General features: G+C 46.0%; 1 protein-coding gene across 1 annotated transcript in view; it reads right to left on the bottom strand.

Annotated features, from left to right (window-relative positions):
- Positions 1-19,703, bottom strand: part of MYO7B (myosin VIIB) — an 82,797-nt gene that overhangs the window by 43,640 nt on the left and 19,454 nt on the right. The window contains exons 12-22 of the mRNA XM_034782084.1: positions 17,855-18,065; positions 14,513-14,648; positions 14,084-14,244; positions 9,930-10,067; positions 6,532-6,684; positions 5,865-5,963; positions 5,219-5,313; positions 3,852-3,936; positions 3,121-3,339; positions 1,715-1,822; positions 398-577 (exon numbers count right to left, since the gene is read on the bottom strand). Of these exons, the coding sequence (XP_034637975.1) occupies positions 398-577; positions 1,715-1,822; positions 3,121-3,339; positions 3,852-3,936; positions 5,219-5,313; positions 5,865-5,963; positions 6,532-6,684; positions 9,930-10,067; positions 14,084-14,244; positions 14,513-14,648; positions 17,855-18,065 (1,585 nt within the window). The remainder of the gene's footprint in view (positions 1-397; positions 578-1,714; positions 1,823-3,120; positions 3,340-3,851; positions 3,937-5,218; positions 5,314-5,864; positions 5,964-6,531; positions 6,685-9,929; positions 10,068-14,083; positions 14,245-14,512; positions 14,649-17,854; positions 18,066-19,703) is intronic.

The following is a 19,703-nucleotide window of genomic DNA, read 5'->3' as shown; positions in this document are numbered from 1 at the left end:
TAACAAGAAAATTACAGACAGAGAAACGGGCCCTGGAAGCATAACAAAAGAGACTAACACAGAATGAAGAGGCTGGCATGGGTTTTCTAGGGTCTGCCAGAGGAAAGGAACTGGCGTTATGTGACCATAGGAGGCACAGGACTCTCAAGCCCTGTACGAGATAGAAGCTTATGCTAATTGAGCTACTAATGAGCTTCCCCAGGATGCCAAGTGCATGAGATCATGTGACTCAAGAGGGTGGATTCACTTAATTCTTCTCTTCTGGTCTCTTTCAGTGCTCATGTTTTCACCTTATAGAAGCTGGTTGAGCCAAATTTATCCTTGGTACAACTTCAGCAAAGTCAAGGACATTACAGCAGGCATGAATTTGGCCCATCATGTCTTTGCTGCTCTTTACCTCAAATCCCAGAGGAGCCTGCCCTTCTTGGCCTCCAATCACAGTAGGCAGAAAACCAAACACTTTATCCACCATTTCCTGATCGCTGATAGCATCATAAAGTGGTGGTTTGTTGGAGAGAGCATTGTGTTTTCTTTGCTTCTCCTCCTCCTCCTCCCTCTTCAGCATAGCCAGGTGCTCCTTTAAACACACAAAAGACATATTAAGATTAACTAGAAGCCTGATTAGCTAGAACTAAAGGCTTAATCTAGGCTAGGGACATTAATACTGATGTAACTACATCGATGTAGTTTGACCAGTGCAAACTCCCAATGTAGACACAATACACCAGCGCAAAATGGTGCTTGTACTGGAGTGATGCATCTGTACTGGAGAACTACATCCAGGATTGACACAGCCTAGGATATAAAAAATAATTGAAGTACATGCTAGAAGTGGGGCATAAAGCCAAAACTAACAGCAGTCTGACTCTGATCCCGCTCACATTGGGATAATTCAGGAGTCAGTGATTCGTACCAATCTAATAAATGAAAATGTAAATGAAATCAGAATTGGGTGCAACATTTTTCTCTTCTCCAACTTCACAAAAAGTCACTTTTGTTTTTGCAGTTGTAGAAGGCCACAAAGTCCACAGCTTCCCATGGTTCCACCTGTTCCTGTAAACAACAAAGCTTTTGTAGGGGGGGAAAATAGTTTTAGATCCCAAATGACCAACAGATTATATTGGATGGATTATGGACATTACAAAAGAAAACGTCAGAAAGTCAGTTCTCCTTCATTTACTGATGTGTAATAGGTGATGAGACAAGAAACTAAGCCCAAGATTCTAAAAACTGGAAGTCTAAAGTCGTATGGACCAGGAGCCTGACTGTCGGTGCTCATTAATTAGTTTTGTTTTAAATCTTAGCCTAAAAACAATGCAACTGTAAGGGGCAGTGGTGTCAATAGATGCTACAGGGAAAGCACAGAATCCCAAACTCTTAAGAGAAGAGTGTGACTTCAAATATTTGGTAACGCATTAACATGGGCAATCTGGGCAAATGTGCCAGTACATTGCTGCAGATAGACTGGCATGAGCAATCTGGGGAAATGTGCAGGCAGATAAGCATGTCTGACTTGCTTGCACAGTTCTTACTTTGCAAACACAAGTGGGGTCACAACTGTACCTGCATGTTGTTACGTTTTGAAAATGCAGCCTGATGCATATATGTGTGTGTGGATAGTTAAGCAAGTCCACGCATGTGTATTTGGTGGGGTGGAGTGTCTGTGAGCACACACGAGAACTCTGCATTCATCCCTCCAAATCCTGACTCCTACCTCTTCGAGCTTCATGGCTTCTTGCTTTGCTCTCATTGGCCCAACGATTTGGATGAGGCGTTTCTCCTCTTCTAAGCATAGCCTTCTGGCTTCTAGTCTATGCTGGTGCTGCAGGGAACAGTAACACTCTATGATCATCTTCACCCTGCTTTGCTGGCTACATTCTGCCATCAGCTGAGAAGCAGGGGTGGCTGCCACACCAAGATTTTAGTAATAGCCCTCAGTGGCTGCTCAGCTATAGATTGGCTGTCTTTGGCAACAGGGCCCATATAAACTAGCACTATTTGGATGTAAGAAAACTATTTCAGAGGAGAATTTTTGCCTTTGGAATTCTTTAGTTTGAAAAGGGGCAGATATTCAAATGAAAGAAATGCCCAGGAGGTTAACCGGGGCTCTTCCACAAGGCTCTTGCTGTCCTCTGCAAGAGACAAGTACTGCAGGTGCATTTGGCCACCCCGCCCCCTTTACAAATTTTTGTAAGGACGTCCCTGACAGTAAGAGAACGTGCACTGAATTTATGAGTCCACTCTAAGCCTGAATGCTTTCTCCAGGAAGGGTGTGGGGAAGGGGTTGCCCTGATGATCTTGCTTGGGAATAAGTGAGAGAAGGAAGAAGAGAAAACCCAAAATCTTTCTCTCTAGGTATGCACTTGGCCCTTGGGAAGTAGCAGGGGCTGAATGAAGGAATTGGAGGAGAGTCGAAGTCCATCTCTTAGCTATGTATATGACATTTGATAATAGGCATGTTAGAAGAGCCATAGACAGATAGGCAGACAGTCTTTGTTGTGTTTGTACAGTGCCTAGCACAATGGAGACTTGGCCCATGACTGGGTGCCTAGCTGCTATTGAAATACGAATAATAAATAAGGAGTTTTGTCCATGAGTATATCTCATTCCAGAATGTAATACAGTCTGATTTCCATAAGAGACGATACCTGTTATAGAAACTGATTTACCTTTTCAGAAGTTACTGGAACATATTATCATATAAGATATTTTTCTCCTCCCTCCATGCCTCCCACACAGAAATATTCATGAACTCTCTGGTTTTTAAAACAAAATGCATTTTATTTTTTTGCAATTTCCGCAAGTGATTTTGTCCCATGTCTGCAAATCCCCTAATTTAATAAGCACAGATGACAGACATACATGAGAGCTCTATGTTAAAGACTCTGTTCTCACACCTGTCCAGACCCTGGAGAACCATCAACATGCTAACTCTAGGATTCTACACCAAAGAGAACATCCTACAGTCAACTCTATGGTGATGCCTTAAGAACTCATCCAGGGACACTATGTTATCACTAGGGGGACTGGCTACCTATAGGAGCTTGCTGCTCCCCATGCTTATCAGAGCATCCTAGAAGCAATGTCATGTTTCAAAGATGGCTGACTGGGCATACATACCTCTCTCTTTATCCTCTGGAAACTCCTACGAGCAAACATACCCCTGGCATATGCCTGTATAACGCCCACAGCCTTCATCTGCTCCGCTGTCTTCTGACGCATCAGGTAACCTCGGCACAGGGCCTGAAACTTAATCACACTGGCCCGAGCTGTTTCGTACTGCTTAGCAAGTCGCCGGCTCCGGAAGAGGGCCTGCAGGCGCTCAACGCCCAGCAGGATCTACAGCAGGTGGAGAAGAATGAGCTGAAGTGATTAGGCTTGATGCAAACGAGGCCAGGACTGTGTTGGGCTGGATAGAGGATAACAAGTTCTGTAGCTATCCTGGACAGAGACTCAGGACAACTGACACAGCTACTGGAAATTACCTCTGGAGTGAATGCTTTATTTCCTGCCAGTGCAGTGCTCTATAAAGTGGGCTTTGAAGATCCCCCTCCATGGCCTATTGAATATAGGGAATGACATTAATCCCAGGAAATGGAGGGGAGGGAAGGGAGAGAACAGGACTGAAGAGAACTGAATGGAAGAAAATGGTCTTCCTGGGACTAATAAGGGGGCGTGTATTGGGTTCAACAAGGGTTAAGGTGCTCCAGAGCCCCTGTTGGGCTTAACCTCTCTTCTCCATACACCACCCCTCTGCCCATTCTCTCTTATTGCTGAGCAGCCACTCTGAACTCCCGCCACATACAGCACAGGATTCACACGCCAGTATTCACAGACCCCCCTTCACTTACCAGTCGGAAATTCTTCCTGCCGTAATAACCCCTCCATGCTGCCTGCAGTTTCACAGCAGCCTGCCTCTGTTTTAAAAACTGCTTCCTAAAAGCAGATGGGTGAAGAAACAGGTCACTCTGCTAGGCAGTCCTGCCATATCTTATACAACAGACAAGGGTGAGGGGCAGGAATGAAGCGGTGGCTCGCCCCTCTTAGCCCCTCTCAGTCACAACATCCTGCCCGCCTGCACCCCGTGCTCACAGATGGTAAGCCCAGATGAGACTATTCTTATCATCTAGCCTGACCCCTTGCATAGCACCAGTCAGAGATTCACCCTGCTTCTCAGCTCTCAGCGCAAGTAAAGCAACAGAGTGAATTAGACAAGATATCCAAAATCCTGTCACATGCACTCTGAATCCACTTGCTAATGGAGAGGAGAGTCTAGGGAAAGTCCCAGTAATCCCTATTGATTGACCCATGATGCTCCAGTAATATTCTCAGCAGTAATTCCAGGCCACATGCTTTGCTGGAGTAGCTCCGTGGAATGCATTGGAGATGTGACACCTGAAAACATGGTCCAGTTTCCAGAAATCAGACCTAGTTAAGTTAACCCTATGCATCTGATCACCATATGCTTAGAACTCGAGTTATAACAGATAATGTTTGCAAAACTGAATAAGCAAACTTCCTACAGTGAAAGCTCTCCCAGTAAATGCAGGGTGGATGACACCCGTATTGCACATTCATTGACAGGCGCATTCCCGACCACAGTTAGAACTGTTCCCTAAAACACACTTTGATTGGCCGGAGTTAGATTAATAAGTGATAAATCAAACCTTTAAGGAATCTGAGCAGCTGAGGATGGTTGTGTACTAGTAGGTAAGTAAACTCGACATACATTGACTTTTTAAACTGAACTGGACAAAACATTAGGAACCATAACTACAGGGAACAATCCTACACTGGCAGGGAGAAGAACTGAATAGGGTCATTCTGCAGATTAAAAGAGGACACTGACTGCAGTAGGATTTCATGCACTGAGACTTAGCCCATTGTTTACTAGAAATTGATCAGTGCAAATCCTCCTTTCAGCTGGATTTATTGATCATTCTTTCACATGCTTGCAGGGTGCTGTGTACAGCACCACTGGATTTTGTAAGGCACTGAGATAAAATGAATCAGAAAACATAATCTATGAGCAAAATCTTTGCCTATCTATTTATATGGCCCAATCAGTATATTATCTGAGTGCCAGAGGAATCTAATTTAAGGCCAATGGAAGTTGCGGATTGACATAGTCAGTGCTTTACTTATGTTATAATGCAAGGAGAATAGTCGATGAGAATTTATACAACTACGAATTCTCGTGCTTTTTAAAAGCACTCACCTGTCCTTGAATCCCCTCAGCACCTTCTGGATCAGAATGGCTTTTTCAGTGAGCACCTTGTCTCGCTGCACCTCCAATACCATATCGTGATAATCCTGTTTAAAAAGAGGTCACAAATATACATTGATTTAATGGTTTCAACACAGAACCACCAGAAACTTGACACAAAGGGCAGAATCTGTGCTGAAGGGGCCAAGAACTTGCAGGCGTGCTGCGAGTTGGCTTCAATGTACATTCTCGGAGCTGGAGGAGGAAGTTTCTGCAGCACTTGCCCCACTATGCTTGCTTGTAGCCATCTGCAGACGTACAGTATGCCCACATTATAACATGCTCTGTACCCTCAGGGCCTGAGCAGGGAGTTATGAAGTGCAATGCACTGTTCCACTGCACAAATGGGAAATGGGAGTGGGTGAGTGAATCAGCTTCTTATGGGTCGAGCCATTTGGTGGCACAGCGATACCTTCTGTGCTACATTGTATTAAGGGCCAAAGAGCCAGACTCGGAGAGGAGGATAGTATTCACATTAGAACTCGGCATTGCTGACTTAGTTCTCCTTAGCTGGGAATTCAAGCTTTCCTAAGAGGGGCCCATAATTTTTTTTTTTTTTTTTTACCTTAAGAGGTAGCAAACGACCTTTATTACTTACTTTGAGGAAAACCTTGGTTCTTCCAATTTTCCAGTCTTCATCTTTCCCTAGAACCGCCTCAGAAATGTGAATGCAGCACCGATGAGCATCATCCTGCAGCTGATGGGGAAAAATCATTGTCACTGATTGGGGCTTGGTTAGAAATACAGAAGTTGCAGGATCTAAACATCTATGGCCCTGGCATTTCAAAGCATGAAGAACAGAAATTTACGAGGTCTGAGAGGCCTCAGGATTGAGAGTGACAAGAGCAGAAATGGCTTGGGTTTAAAGGGCTCCAGGACTGAGAGCAGGAGGAATGTTAGTGTTTGTTCTGAGAAGTTCCAGTATCCAAAGCCAGGGGCATGTTAATTTCTCAGTGCAGAGAGAGCTCAGAAATGAGGGTGTGGAGAATGAAAGTGTTTTAGATTTGGAATGATGCGCTTGGCTGGGATATTTTCAGGAATTTCAGGCCCTCTGGATCTAAAAGCATGAGCCATTACTGCCTGAGCTAAAGGGAACATGAACATGAAGAATAAAGGTATTTAAACCCTGGTTAGACATGTGCTCCAGTATATGTGAGCAGTGAGCTGAGACCATTTTAGGCTTAAAACCTAACTGAGAGTATATAACTCTCAATGCCTCATCAGGAAAAGTCCAGTTAGCATTAATCAAGTTCCTGTGGACACACCTGTTCTCGAGTGGACATTGGCAGCAGGACTCTGTATCTCTCAAAGAACTCTGCAAAGCTGTAGCGAATTGGATAGCCAGCCTTCCTAATCCGAATGGTTTCCATCATTCCGGAATAGCGCAGCTGTCGGATACACAGCTCCCGATCGAACAACTGAAAGGACAGACACATGAAGAAACTTATCACAGAAACAAATTGTTCATGTAACGTTCCTTAGAGAGCATCTGTTGACTCCTGCAGATACCAGGATGGTTTCAAAATGAGATACTATTCTCTTTTTAAATGGCCTTTTTTATATAAGTCAATGCACCAAATTCATTGCTGGTGTAAGAAAGGGACTTCTGTGGAGCTGCATATTTGCACATGCCAGCAGCAGAAATGATCCACTTACTTTGGGTCTAATTTTTCAAGGCCATTTCCAATTCCACATCTGCACTTTTAGACCCATGAGAAATTGTGGGTCTGCTTTTGTAGGTAGCAAATAACTGCAGGAACAATTTGTGACACTTATTGGTCTGACTTCCTAACTGATCCTGCAAACCAGCGAGATATCTACAGATCAGAAACTGCCCCTGCAAAATTGTGCCTGCATTTTATCAAAGGAACAAAATTAGAGATTAGGGTGAGGTCCTTTAAAAATCCACACCTTAAAGTCATCCATCATACTTTGGGCCCAGTGCTCAAAGGTGAGCATGTACACAGGACATCCCATACCATGGCATTCAGATTGCCAGATAGGTGTATGAAATGGGTAATTCTGAAGGCAAGACCCAATCTGAGCAAGCAAATATAAAATCTGGACATCCCTGAAACTTCCACCAAGAGTGCTTAACATCCCCACTGCAACCACAAGGGCTGAAAGAAACCAAGATGACACAACCCAGGCCCGGTTCACCACAGACTTCCACCTGTGTAGTCACTGACACCTCTACAAGTGGCTGTCAAATGCTACCGAATCAACCCAGTAGGGTTGTACTCTCCCTTTGCAAAAGTGTCAGTGACAGCACAAGCGGCAAGACCCTGGAGCATCAGGCCTCACGTACTTTGGTCTAGTGCTATAGTTTTTGTGCATAGTTTGTTTTTAAAATGTCACTTTGAAAATTGTAACCCCTTAAAGAGCCTTTCCTACAAGCTGCAGAGACTAAGGGAGGGGAAGGGCAGGATTTCATGAACTGCTAAGTGTTAAGATCAGGGTTCTAAGGAGGTTACTTTAAGAAGTGAACTTCCTCACATCCTGAATAGCCAGCCCCAGAGGGTAGATAAGGGACAGGATCTCAGAATTCTTGCCTGATGTAAATATGAACAGACCATCAAGTACCAGTGAAGAGATACTCGCCATCTACTTTGAACAGTTGAGGGTGGCTAGGGTTTTTTTCTTCTTTGGTCCTCTATAGTTGTTGTTCTGTTCAAATCACACATAGACTGAAAAAATAAAACATACCACCAGCACTGGCATGCTTACTTGTGGCTATGTCTGCTGTGGTGGGACATGCGCTGGCTGAGAGGTGCACAGTAACTGTAACTTTTCAGGGCTATTGGATGAAAGACGGATACACCCCTCCAAGTGACATCAGTTATGCCACAGGATCCCATCTTGCCCAGGCTGACCCACTTTAAGCAGGCAAGTAGTCTCAGTGACCTGTGTGGGACTAGTCACGTACTAACAGGTAAGCCCAGGTGTAAGTTGGCAGGGTCAGGGCCTTGGTCTGCATGGCAGTATGGAAGAAGTCATTCCATTATTGTTTTGTCGCAACCTGAGCCCTGTTCCCTGTTGGAGGTGAGGACCCAGTCTATCTCCCACTGAAGCAATGGCATCCTTCCCACAAACTTAAAAAGGGAGTTGGATCAGGTCTGATATGATTAGACCACTCTATGGGCTCAATTCGGCCAGGCACTGAGCACCTCTCCCAGGAGGTTCTGAGCACCCTTAATGCCTGCTGAAGTCAATGGGAATTGAAAACACACGGCAGTTTGCAAGAGAAGACTCAGCCTAACCAAAATTATGTGCTCCATTGAGGTAACCACAGCGCAGCCAGTGTGTGAGTCAATACACGACCAATTCTTTTAATTTTTTAATTAGTATTTCTCTGTCTCTGGGCCAGATCCTCAGCTGGTGCAAGCTGACATCACTCCATTGACTTCAATGGAGCACTGCTGATTTACAGCAGCTGAGGAGTTGGACCTTTGTTTCCAAAACTAAGGTGGACACACATTTGTCAAAGGAGCTCAACCCATCCCCTGAATTTACATCTGCCAAACACTGGTCACTAGAGGCTTTGTCCAAAGCCCATTGAAGTCCTTAGGAAGACTCTCACTGACCGCGGTGGGCTTTGGGCCAAGCCTTAGTTGCCCACAGCAGGTTGATTCAGGTTTTTGAAAAGATGCAAGCTTGTGAGTGCAAAGCCCAAGTACATGTTTTAAATGTAGTCTGGCCATTGGCTAGTTGGGAGGTTCTAGTAAGGACGATCCCATCATCGCTTCCTAGCTTGGCAGATAATTGCACCTTGGCGGTGCTGGACCTTGCAACATAGAACTTAATTCCATTTGATCTAGGTTTTTCTATAGCCCACATCACTGCAATCTCTGAGCGCTTCCTCTCTGTTGACTCAGCACATCAGCTGAGATAGCACAATGCTACTGTCCCCAATTCAAACAAAGGAACTGAGGCATGGATAGATGAAGGTCGCACAGGGAGTCTGGGGCCAGGGCCAGTCCAGGCACCAGTGGAGGAAGCACGTGCCTGGGGCGGCACATGCTAAGGGGCGGCATCATTCCGTCCATTCTTGGGGTGGCACAGTCCAAGCGGCTTTTTTTTTTTGCTTTGGCAATTCGGGAGGCATTTTTTTATTATTATTATTATTATTATTTTTTGCTTGGGGTGGCAAAAATGGTAGAGCCGGCCCTGTCCGGGCAGAACCAAGTCTTGATCTCCTGAGTCCCAGTCCAGTGTCTTAACAGCAAGACCTTCCCTCTTCCCTTGTGACATTGCTCAGATGGCCCTTTTCCACTTTAAACACCAACACCTTTGTCCCTCAGTATGATCACTTTTGGCCCCATAGTTATATTTTTTCCCTTTCCTTATTTGTTGTTAGTTAAAACCCTCCCAATTCTCTGTTTTGCAGGCACAAGGGCGGCTTTTATAACATGTTTCAGTATATTCCTCATTCCTGGTTTTGCAATACATCACTCCAAAATCTTTTGCAGGGGCCCTTTAAAATTAAAGCCACTCTATACTATTGCCTTTTTTATTACAGCCACCTTAGAACTCCAGCTATTCTTGGTTAAGGTGGAAATACAAGATGCCATGCAGCAACTGAGGATTTCTGCTAAGTCACTTTCCCTCTAAACACAAACGTTACTGCGGGTAAGACGTTGATTTAGTATTTTTGAAGTATTACCAAAGGCTTCTTGTAGTCATTGGGTTTGATACAGCGAATAAAGTACGGCTGGCAGCTCCCCAGGATTTTCATCAGCTGCTCCAGAGACTGTTTGAATTGACCACCTAATGTAGACAGGCGTTTGGTGGTATCCGAGCCCTGGAGAGAATAAGCACATACATGATTCTTACCTCCCATGGGCCCACTAATAATCTCGCTGTGTGTTCCTGGAAAGAGAAACACATTTTTTGACAGTCCCCTAATTTCTGTTTCTGTACCCACTAGGGGCCAGATCTGCCATCCTTACTCTATGCTGTACTTACCTGTGCCAGTAACTCCCCTGCGCTCACTGGGATTACTCACGTGAATGAAGTGCTGCTCAGTGTTCATGGGAGTGGTAAAGTCCTACCCATCATGTGTACCAAGGGCAAGGATCCTTCTCTGCGGACAAGTTCTGGGTATATTATAGGACCTGTCTTGGCATGTACCAGGTTATTATTGCAATGGTAATTAATATGTGTGTGCTTGTGAGCTTGATAGGAAACAGCATGTACGTAAGCAATACTGACCTCCAGGCTAGGCATTACCTGGCAGTTCATGCCCAGCTGGCCAGGCTCAGGGCCCACAGCTTCCCAGCCAGCCATTAGCCACAGAAATCTAACTCCAAGGTCATTATTACTATTGTAAATAGTGAAATGGTAAAAATACCCAGAATACATAGTGAAAAGTTAAGAGCTGATCTGCATATGGTCATAAATACAGAATTCTTATGCTTATAGCAACAGTGCCGAATTCTGCTCTCTGTTCCACTGGTGCAACTCCAATGGAAACGCACCTTTATTTTAGTTACTGCCAGTTTTGACCCGCCTAAGTGGGAGCAGAATTTTCCACAGTCTTTGTTACACAGAGCATTGTAGTAGGAGTTAATCTCAGCTTTCCATTGTGTTTAAACTGCACATTCCATTACAGTGACCCTCTGTTCAATTCATAGAATCATAGAACTGGAAGGGACCTTCAGAGGTCATCTAGTCCAGTTCCCTGCACTCAAGGCAGGACTAAGTATTATCTAGACCGGGGATCGGCAACCTTTGGCACACGGCTCACCAGGGTAAGCACCCTGGCAGACCGGGCCAGTTTGTTTACCTGCCGCATCTGCAGGTTTGGCTGATCGCGGCTCCCACTGGCCGCGGTTCGCTCCCCATTGGCCTGGGACGGCAAACCGCGGCCAGTGGGAGTCGCGATCGGCCGAACCTGCGGATGCGGCAGATAAACAAACCGGCCCGGCCCGCCAGGGGGCTTACCCTGGCGAGCCCCATGCCAAAGGTTGCCGATCCCTGATCTAGACCATCCCTGACAGGTGTTTGTCCAACCTGCTCTTAAAAATATCCAATAATGGAGATTCCACAATCTCCCTACACAATTTATTCCAGTGCTTATCCACTCTGACAGGAAGTTTTTCCTAATGTCCAACCTAAACTGCCCTTTCTGCAATTTAAGCCCATTGCTTCTTTTCCTATCCTCAGAGGTTAAGATTCCTACCTACAGCAGGGTTCCATTGCGATTGTTTGTTTGTTTGGTTATTACAGGGCTTCTTCAGAGCAAGGAGCTAATAACTGTGTGACAGAAGGTTTATTTGACGCTGGGGAACCACAGACTCCAATGACCCATGTTGCTATTACACTTAAGCAAATCCATTCTGATCGTCATTCCTCTTTAAACATTCACACTTAGCATCTAACATTGAGCACTTCTGCAGCTTTACCTATGGATCAACACTGCCATCCCGTGGCCAAATACATGTACTTTTGGAAAATATTTCCTCAGAGTGCCTAAGAACAGTGGTTTTCAAACTTTTTTTCCGGTGACTCAGTTGGAAAAAATTGTTGATGCCCGTGACCCAACAGAGCTCAGGATGAGGGGTTTGGGGTGTGGGAGGAGCTCAGAGCTGTGGGGTGGGGCTGGGAATGAGGGGTTCAGGGTATGAGAGGGGGCTCTGGGATGGGGCAGGGGGTTGAGGTGTGGGAGGGGAACTGGGGGTGCAAGCTCTGGGATGGTGCCAAGGATGAGGGGTTTGGGGTGCAGGAAGGGGCTCCGGGTTTGGGGGGGGCTCAGGGCTGTGGCAGGGGATTGGAGCATAGGGTTGGGGCACAGGCTTACCTTGGGTGACTCCCGGTCAGCAGCGGTGCTAAAGCAGGCTTCCTGCCTGCCCTGGCACCGCGGACCAGGCTGCGCCTGGAAGCAGCCAGCAGCAGGTCCAGCTCCTAGGCAGAGGCGCGTGGCTCTTGCCTGCATATACCCTCTGCTGGCAGTCCCAGCAATCAACATCAAGGCAGTGCATCCAGGAGCAACAGGGAGCAGGAGGAGGAGGGCCACCCATTGGTTTCTCAAATGCAGCCACCCATATTGCCACCCACCTCCACCCCATCACAGCTCAGGAGGCTGTGGCCGCAAGAAAAGAAACACTGGATTAGTTGCTGCCAGGGACTGGGGGAGCCTGAGAATAGCTTCTGGCTGGCTGCTGGGACCAAGTAGGTAGTTACTGGCAGGGACTGGGGGAGTGAGGAAGGAGCTTCTGGCTGGCTGCTGGGACTCAACTAAGATGGGCTACAGGGAAGCGGTCCAGGGAAACATATGCATCTGAAGAAGTGAGGTTTTTACCCACGAAAGCTTATGCCCAAATAAATCTGTTAGTCTTTAAGGTGCCACCAGACTCCTTGTTGGTTTTGTAGATACAGACTAACACGGCTACCCCCTGATGCTTGACACCAGGGAAACATAGAGCAGCAATTAGCAAAGGGACACAGCGAAAGGATTAAAGGTTGGGGTTGGGACCCAGAGCAATGAGTGGGACCGTATCCCCCCCCCAGCCACTGAGGGAAGTGTCTGTTCCCTAAGGAAGGGAATTAGAGCTGTGGCATCGCAGGGAAAAGGGCTGCACTGGGACTGACTCAGTGGGGAGCTGTGGTCAGCGAACTGAGTCCAAGAGGGGTGACTTAGCAGGAAAGCTAGGGTCACTGAGGACTCAAGTAGAGGCAAGGCGACCCCAGGGAAAAAGCCCTCAAGGCAGTGCTCAATTCCAGAGTAGGAGCCTTGCAACCTAGCTGGACCAAGCGAGGGTACCGTGATGGGCACTGTTGTGCTGGTTAAAGACTGAGCCCATGGAGAGTGCAGGATATGGGGGGACAGTTTGGATTGTGTACCCCAGAAGGGATTTGTTTGGTTTTGCACATAGACTGTGAGAGACTCGACTAGAGGTCTGAGTCCTCAAAGACCTGCCTGACAACTGCAGCAGCCGACGGAGCACTGTGAGTGGAGAAAATCGAGAAAAAACACACACTCAATCAGGGGTGCTCGCAAGAGATGAGTGCACCCCATTACAACCTTGCTATCCCATACAGCAGTATCTGGGACAGGGCTCCTAGGCTGTAGTTCACAGGACTCATATTTTATTCTGGACTGGTTGTCTGAATGATCCCATGCACAATGCCTGGGCTGCACAATGTTCCACTCCCAGATCACTTCCTATGATACTCTTAAATGATCCCACATGAAGTTCTGAGGTTTCCACCAAGCTATCCTGGGACTTCAGATGGAGAGGTTTTTTTTATCAATTGCCAGTTGTCTGCCTACTCCTAGAGTTGTATTCACTCTACCGTGGTGCCTCCTGGTCACACCTTGCTTCAATTAAAAGGAGCTTCTGGATTTACAATGCACGCCTTTAGTCATGATTTTCTCCATGCCACCTCCACTCAGACAGACATACACACACTCTCCCTCTCTCTTAGACGGTTGCAGCTGGCATCTACCTTCAGACAGAAAACCAGGCACAGCTGAGGCAGACTCAATATAGACTTGTCAATTTGCTTCTGAGCATGCTGAAAAAGAAGTACAGCTCAAATGCTTCGATGCGAGCCTGAATGTAGCCTCCACATGGGCCATTCAGGGAGAGGAAGTCCTAAGGCCCCCTGTTACTCTGAGTTTTGGGTTGGCATCTCAGCAGTTTATGGCAATAACTCAGGATTCCAGTTGATCACACAAGCTGTTCTACCAGCACACAAATTGCGCAAGGGAAAGACAGAAGAGTTTGCAGACAGAATGTAAGACCATTTGGAAGGCTGAAGATAATCAAGCACACTTCAGATTTTTTTTTTTTAATCAAGTGGAAGAAAACCAACCTTGAGGATATGCTCAGCTCTGAGATGTTTTATGCTCCCACGGCCTAGGGTAGCCACGGGTGTTTCCACCTGGAAGATCTGCCTCAGGAATTTGTTTTTGGAAGAGTAAACCAATTGCATTATGTTGGAGCTGAGCATGTCACGATTCTTCTCCAGGAAACCTGTGGGTCAGAAATAAAATAACCTCATCATCTGCGCAGGCTCTGATCCCAGGCTGCCACTCTAAAATAAACCTAATTTACAGTAACTTGCAACTCAATTTAAATGAATCCTCTTGCCTTCATTACTTCTGCTTGGCAAGCAGGAGGCTGTGTGTAATCTAGCACCATAGAGAGGACAATGACCCATGGTGCAGCTGCCTCAGGGGAGAGGCGCTCTCCTCTCTTTGCTTCTGAGGAGGACCGTTCTTGTACAGAGAAGTGTTCTCACCTTTCGACTGGTAATAGACAATCCCAGCAAAGTGGCTGATACCAAATTTGGTGTCATGGACGCTCCTCGGTGGGAGGTAGACTTTGCTTTTGCCATGATGGGAATTGATTTTGTTTATCAGAGTGGCGTCAGTGCCCTAGGAACAAACACAACCAAGAGGCAGGGGTGAAGCAGATTCTCTCTGCAAGCACTGGCCTCTACAGTGCGAGCAAAAAAAAAAAAAAAAATAGTGCTCCGAGATACAAAAAAGGGTTAAATCTGGACCTGCACTGGGTGATTGCACTGGAGTGGGAGGAGGGAAAGTGTTGTTAGGAGCTGGATCCAGCAGTAGGGCAAGGCACCATCCTAGAACTCTCAAATACACAGACAGGGCCTAGCTAGAGTATCAACTGGTACTTCACAGCACCAGTGAGTGTGTCCTGCTACCTTGGGGCCAGGGAATCACCCCCGCTGACTCCACTGAGGTCACTTGCAGCTGCTAGGAGATCCCCAAAGCTGTGCAAGAGACAGGAAGAGTTGCTTGAGAGAATGTTCCCCTGGCCTCTTTGAGCCTTCCTGCCCAGCACAGGCTCGGTGGCACAGAGGCCCTCCATGAGGCTGGCACCGCTCTCCTTAGCCCGGCCCTTGTGCAACTCTGGAGGTTACAGACGGGATTCTGCCCTGCATAGCCAATCATCTGGGAAGCTCAATGGGTGAGTTTGGTAGGCTGGTAATCAGTTGGATGCTTGTCATTAAGCGTATAGTTTTCATTACAATTCATCAGTGAGGGGAAAAAACCCACCAGGATAATGCTGTTGTTAAAGGGATGTCGTCAACAGCTTCCTCCTCCTTGGGGTAGCGGAGAGCATGTAGAATGGGCAGGGCTGTGCTCTTTGAAGTGCCACGGGCCCTTGAGATAATAAAGAGGGAGCAAACCCTTTGCTCTTCTGAGTGCAGGGACTGCAGTTGTGATTATCCTTTTCCTGGAGCATGCAGAGAGCAAGGGGGATGCTCTCCAGCCTCTGTGCTCTTACCACCTGGCACAGCTGCATCATTTAAGAATATCTTACTAGGTATTTGGCCTAAAAAGCCAAAACTGAGGGTGAAGGCTGTGATGGTTAAAAAAATAGAGTGGAAGTGAAGGCAAATACATATATTTGTAATATTATAACAAATGGAAGGAAGGGGATGTTAATAGTAATGAATATAAATCAGAAATTAGAACTTGTAGAAAATTGATAAGGGAAGCAAAGAGACACAAGGTGGCAGCTATGGCCAGCAGCATTAATGACAATAAGGAGTCTTTTAAATATAATAGGAAAAAAAAATCCTGACAATGATATTGGTTCATTACTGGGTGGAAATAGTAGAATTATCAATAATAATTCAGAAAAGGCAGAAGTGTTCAATACATATTTCTGTTCTGTATTTGGGGAGAAAACAGATGCTATAGTCTCATCCTATGGTGATGATAACATAATTCCCATTCCACTAGCATCTCTGGAGGATGTTAAACAGAAGCTACTACAGCTAGACATTTTAAAAATCTGGTCCAGATAACTTGCATCCAAGAGTTTTAGAAGAGCTGGTTGAAGAGCTTGCTAGACTGTTAATGTTGTTTTTCAATAAGTCTTGGAGAACTGAGGAACCAGAAGACTGGAAGAAAGCTAATGTAACAATTTTGTAAAAGGGTAAATGGAATGACCTGGGTAATTATAGGCTGGTCAGCCTGACTGTAATCCCTGGCAAGATAATGGAGCAGCTGATATGGGACTCGATTAATAAAGAATTAAAGGAAAGTAAGATAATTAATGCAAATCAACATGGGTTTATGGAAAATAGATCCTGTCAGATGAACTTGATTTCTTTTTTGATGACATTACAGATTTGGTTGATAAAGGTAAAAGGGTTGATGTAATATACTTAGATTTCTATAAGGCATGACATGTTGATTAGAAAACTAGAACGATATAAAATTAACATGGCACACATTAAATGGATTAAAAACTGGCTAACTGTTAAGTTTCAAAATGTAATTGTAAATAGGGAATTGTCATTGAGCGGGTGAGTTTCCAGTGGGGTCCAACATGGATTGGTTCTTGGCCCTACACTCTTTAATGTTTTTATTAGTGACCTGAAAGAAAGCATAAAATCATCACTGATGAAGTTTGCAGATGATAAAAAAATTGGGGGAGTGGTAAATAATGAAGAGGACAGGTACTGATTCGGAGTGATCTGGATCTCAGTAAACTGTGTGCAAGCAAACAATACGCTTTTTATTTGGCTAAATGTAAATGCATCCCCCTAGGAACAAAGACTGCAGGCCATACGTACAGGATGGGGGACTCTCTATCCTGGGAAGCAGTGACTCTGAAAAAGCTTTGGGGGTTGTGGTGGATAATCAGCCAAACATGTGCTCCCAGCGTGACGCTGTGGCCAAAAGAGTTAATGTGACCCTGGGATGCATAAACAGGGGAATTTTGAGAAGGAGTACAGAGGTTATTTTACCTCTATATTTGGCACTGGGATATTTGGCACTGCTGGAATACTGTGTCCAGCTCTAGTATCCACACTTCAAGAAGGATGTTGATAAATTGGAGAGGGGTTCAGAGAAGAGCCATGAGAATGATTAAAGGATTAGAAAACAAGCCGTATAATGATTGACTCAAAAAGCTCAATCTATTTTAACAAAGAAAAGGTTAAGGTGTGACTTGATTACAGTCTATAAGTGTCTACATGGGGAACAAATATTTAATAATGGGCTTTTCAATCTAGCAGAGAACGGTATAACATGATCCAATGGCTGGAAGTTGAAGCTAGACAAATTCAGACTGGAACTAAAGCATACATTTTAACAATTAAGGTAATTTACCATTGGAACAATTTACCAAGGGTTGTCATGGATTCTCAATTGTCTTGTAATGACAATTTTAAAATCAAGTTTGGATATTTTTCTAAAAGATCTTCTCTCGGAATTATTTCAGGGAAGTTCTATGGTCTATGTTATACAGGCGGTCAGACTAGATGATCACAGTGGTACCTTCTGGCCTTGGAGTATATGAGTCTATAAGGGCCATAAATGATTCAGGCCCCGAAGAATTTTAGAGCAGCAATTCCTCTCACCTGTAAGCACTGTCTGGCACACAGTCAACCAGGGAACCATCTACAGTGTGCACAAAAGTTTTAATCTCATGGATTTTCCTCTTTGGGTTGCAATTGGAGAGGACACTAAAGGTAGTGAAGGGACTTCTGTGGGGAGATGACTTTCACTGGGTCTTACCAGCTCACAGTCCCTCCAGAAGAGCTTTCTAGGCAGCTGCCCTCTGTGTAAAACCAAGAGACCAGACAGAATAAGACTCTCACCTTAGGGAACTTGCTTTCTTCATCAATGAGGGAGACAATGTTCATGGGTTTGAGTGCGATCACTTCCAAAGCCTGGTGGTTGTCTGTGAAGTCAATGTGGCTCCAGGAGATGTGCTCCGCAAGGTATTCCTCCTGCTCCAGCTTGAAGACATGGCGCACAAAGAACTGCTGAAGGTGCTCGTTGGCAAAGTTAATACAGAGCTGCTCAAAGCTGCAGGGGAACAGCATGGGGAATTCACTGTCATCTCCATGTTACCTGGTATCATCACTATCACTGGACAGTATTATCTGATACTCTATATTAGATACATGCACACAGGGAACACTGTTATAGTTTAGGTAATACCATTTCACACTGTTAACGAACACTCCTGGTGTATGTTGTTCTATCTGGGCACATATCACCATGCCCAACAACTCACATGCAATTGACTCCTTCTTCACATAGTGTGCAGCTGGCAGGACAGATTGTTTCATTTTATATTTTGTTTTGTTTTTTACAGAGACCCTTAGGAGCTTCCTGGTTGTGTGCCTAGCCAGCCTGTATGTGCTTAGCTAGCCTGTATAGGTGTGTGATCAGATTCCTCTTACTCTTGTCCTCTCTGCCACCTTCCCTCCTTTTGTTTGTCACTCACGCATCTTGCATCTGGTCTTGTAAATGCTTGGGGGCAAGGATTTTGTGTGCTGGTGTGTCTGCACACCATGAGGCCCTGATCTGGATTGTGACCTTTGAGAATAATAAATAGTATTATTTATTATTGATTATTAGGCACAATCATAATATAGCCAGATTTATCACATATTCCATTAAAGGTAGCATACAGAAATGTGATACTGATCACATGCTCCCTGGGCTTTATCCCAGGTGTAGAATCTTTAGTACATTAACATGCAGACCACCAGTGGTTCATGGTCTGCACAGCATTTGCCGATGATCTGTGGAAAGCTGGCTGGTTATATGGTTCTGGCTCTCCTCCTTGTGTCCTGCTGGTTCCCTACCAAAGAGCCTCAGTGCCCCTAGAAGGAGCAGGACACAAGAAGGCAGAGGGAGCCTAGCAAAGCCCCAGGCTGCAGGCCTAGTTAAGGGCCCACAAAGGGTACTAGCAGGGTACCTGGAGTGGAGCAGTGCTGGGGAAGAGCAGAGGGAGCTCCAGCCTAACAAAGCCCCAGGCTGCAGGCCTAGTTAAAGGCCCACGAAGGGGTACTGGGGCTGCAGAGGGCAGCCCAGAGATAGGCAGAGGCAGCTGGTCCAATTCCCCTTGCCGATGATGAGTGGTTTATAGACTGCAGTCTGTCCCAGGGAGTGGGGGCTAGATGGCGACTGGCAGTAGCCACTGAGGCGAGGTGGAGATAGGGGGTGGGGGTTCCCCTGGGAGGGGAGACCCAGAGCTTGTGTGTTTCTGCAGTGGGCAGAACCCCTGGGCAAAGGGCACCGGGGTTCGGGAGGGACACGGGGGGCCAGCAGCAGGCGAGACATCAGCTGGCAGAAGGCGCTCCAGAGCTGGAAAAGAGCTAATTCCCTGGACAACCAGCAGGAGGCGCCGCACCAGTGAGTCATCGCCCCACCACACATGGTGGAGAATGTGAGCATAGGTGGTCTGCCCCTGATACAAGGGGCAGGGCAAGGACTGTGGGAGTATTGCCCGAATCCTAGCATTGAGGAAATGAAGGTGGAGAAAAATGGTGACAGACTGTACTGGAGAGCCTGTGTGATCCAGATCGCCAAACAGCAAGCAGGATAGGGTTACCATACGTCCTCTTTTTCCCGGACATGTCCGGCTTTTCGGCACTCAAACCCCTGTCCGGGGGGAATTGCCAAAAAGCCGAACATGTCCGGGAAAATGGCAGC

The sequence above is a fragment of the Trachemys scripta genome, chromosome 9 (genome assembly GCF_013100865.1).
Source record: "Trachemys scripta elegans isolate TJP31775 chromosome 9, CAS_Tse_1.0, whole genome shotgun sequence".
In the NCBI taxonomy this organism is placed as follows: Eukaryota; Metazoa; Chordata; order Testudines; family Emydidae; genus Trachemys; species Trachemys scripta.
This window is presented reverse-complemented; position numbering and strand designations above follow the sequence as displayed.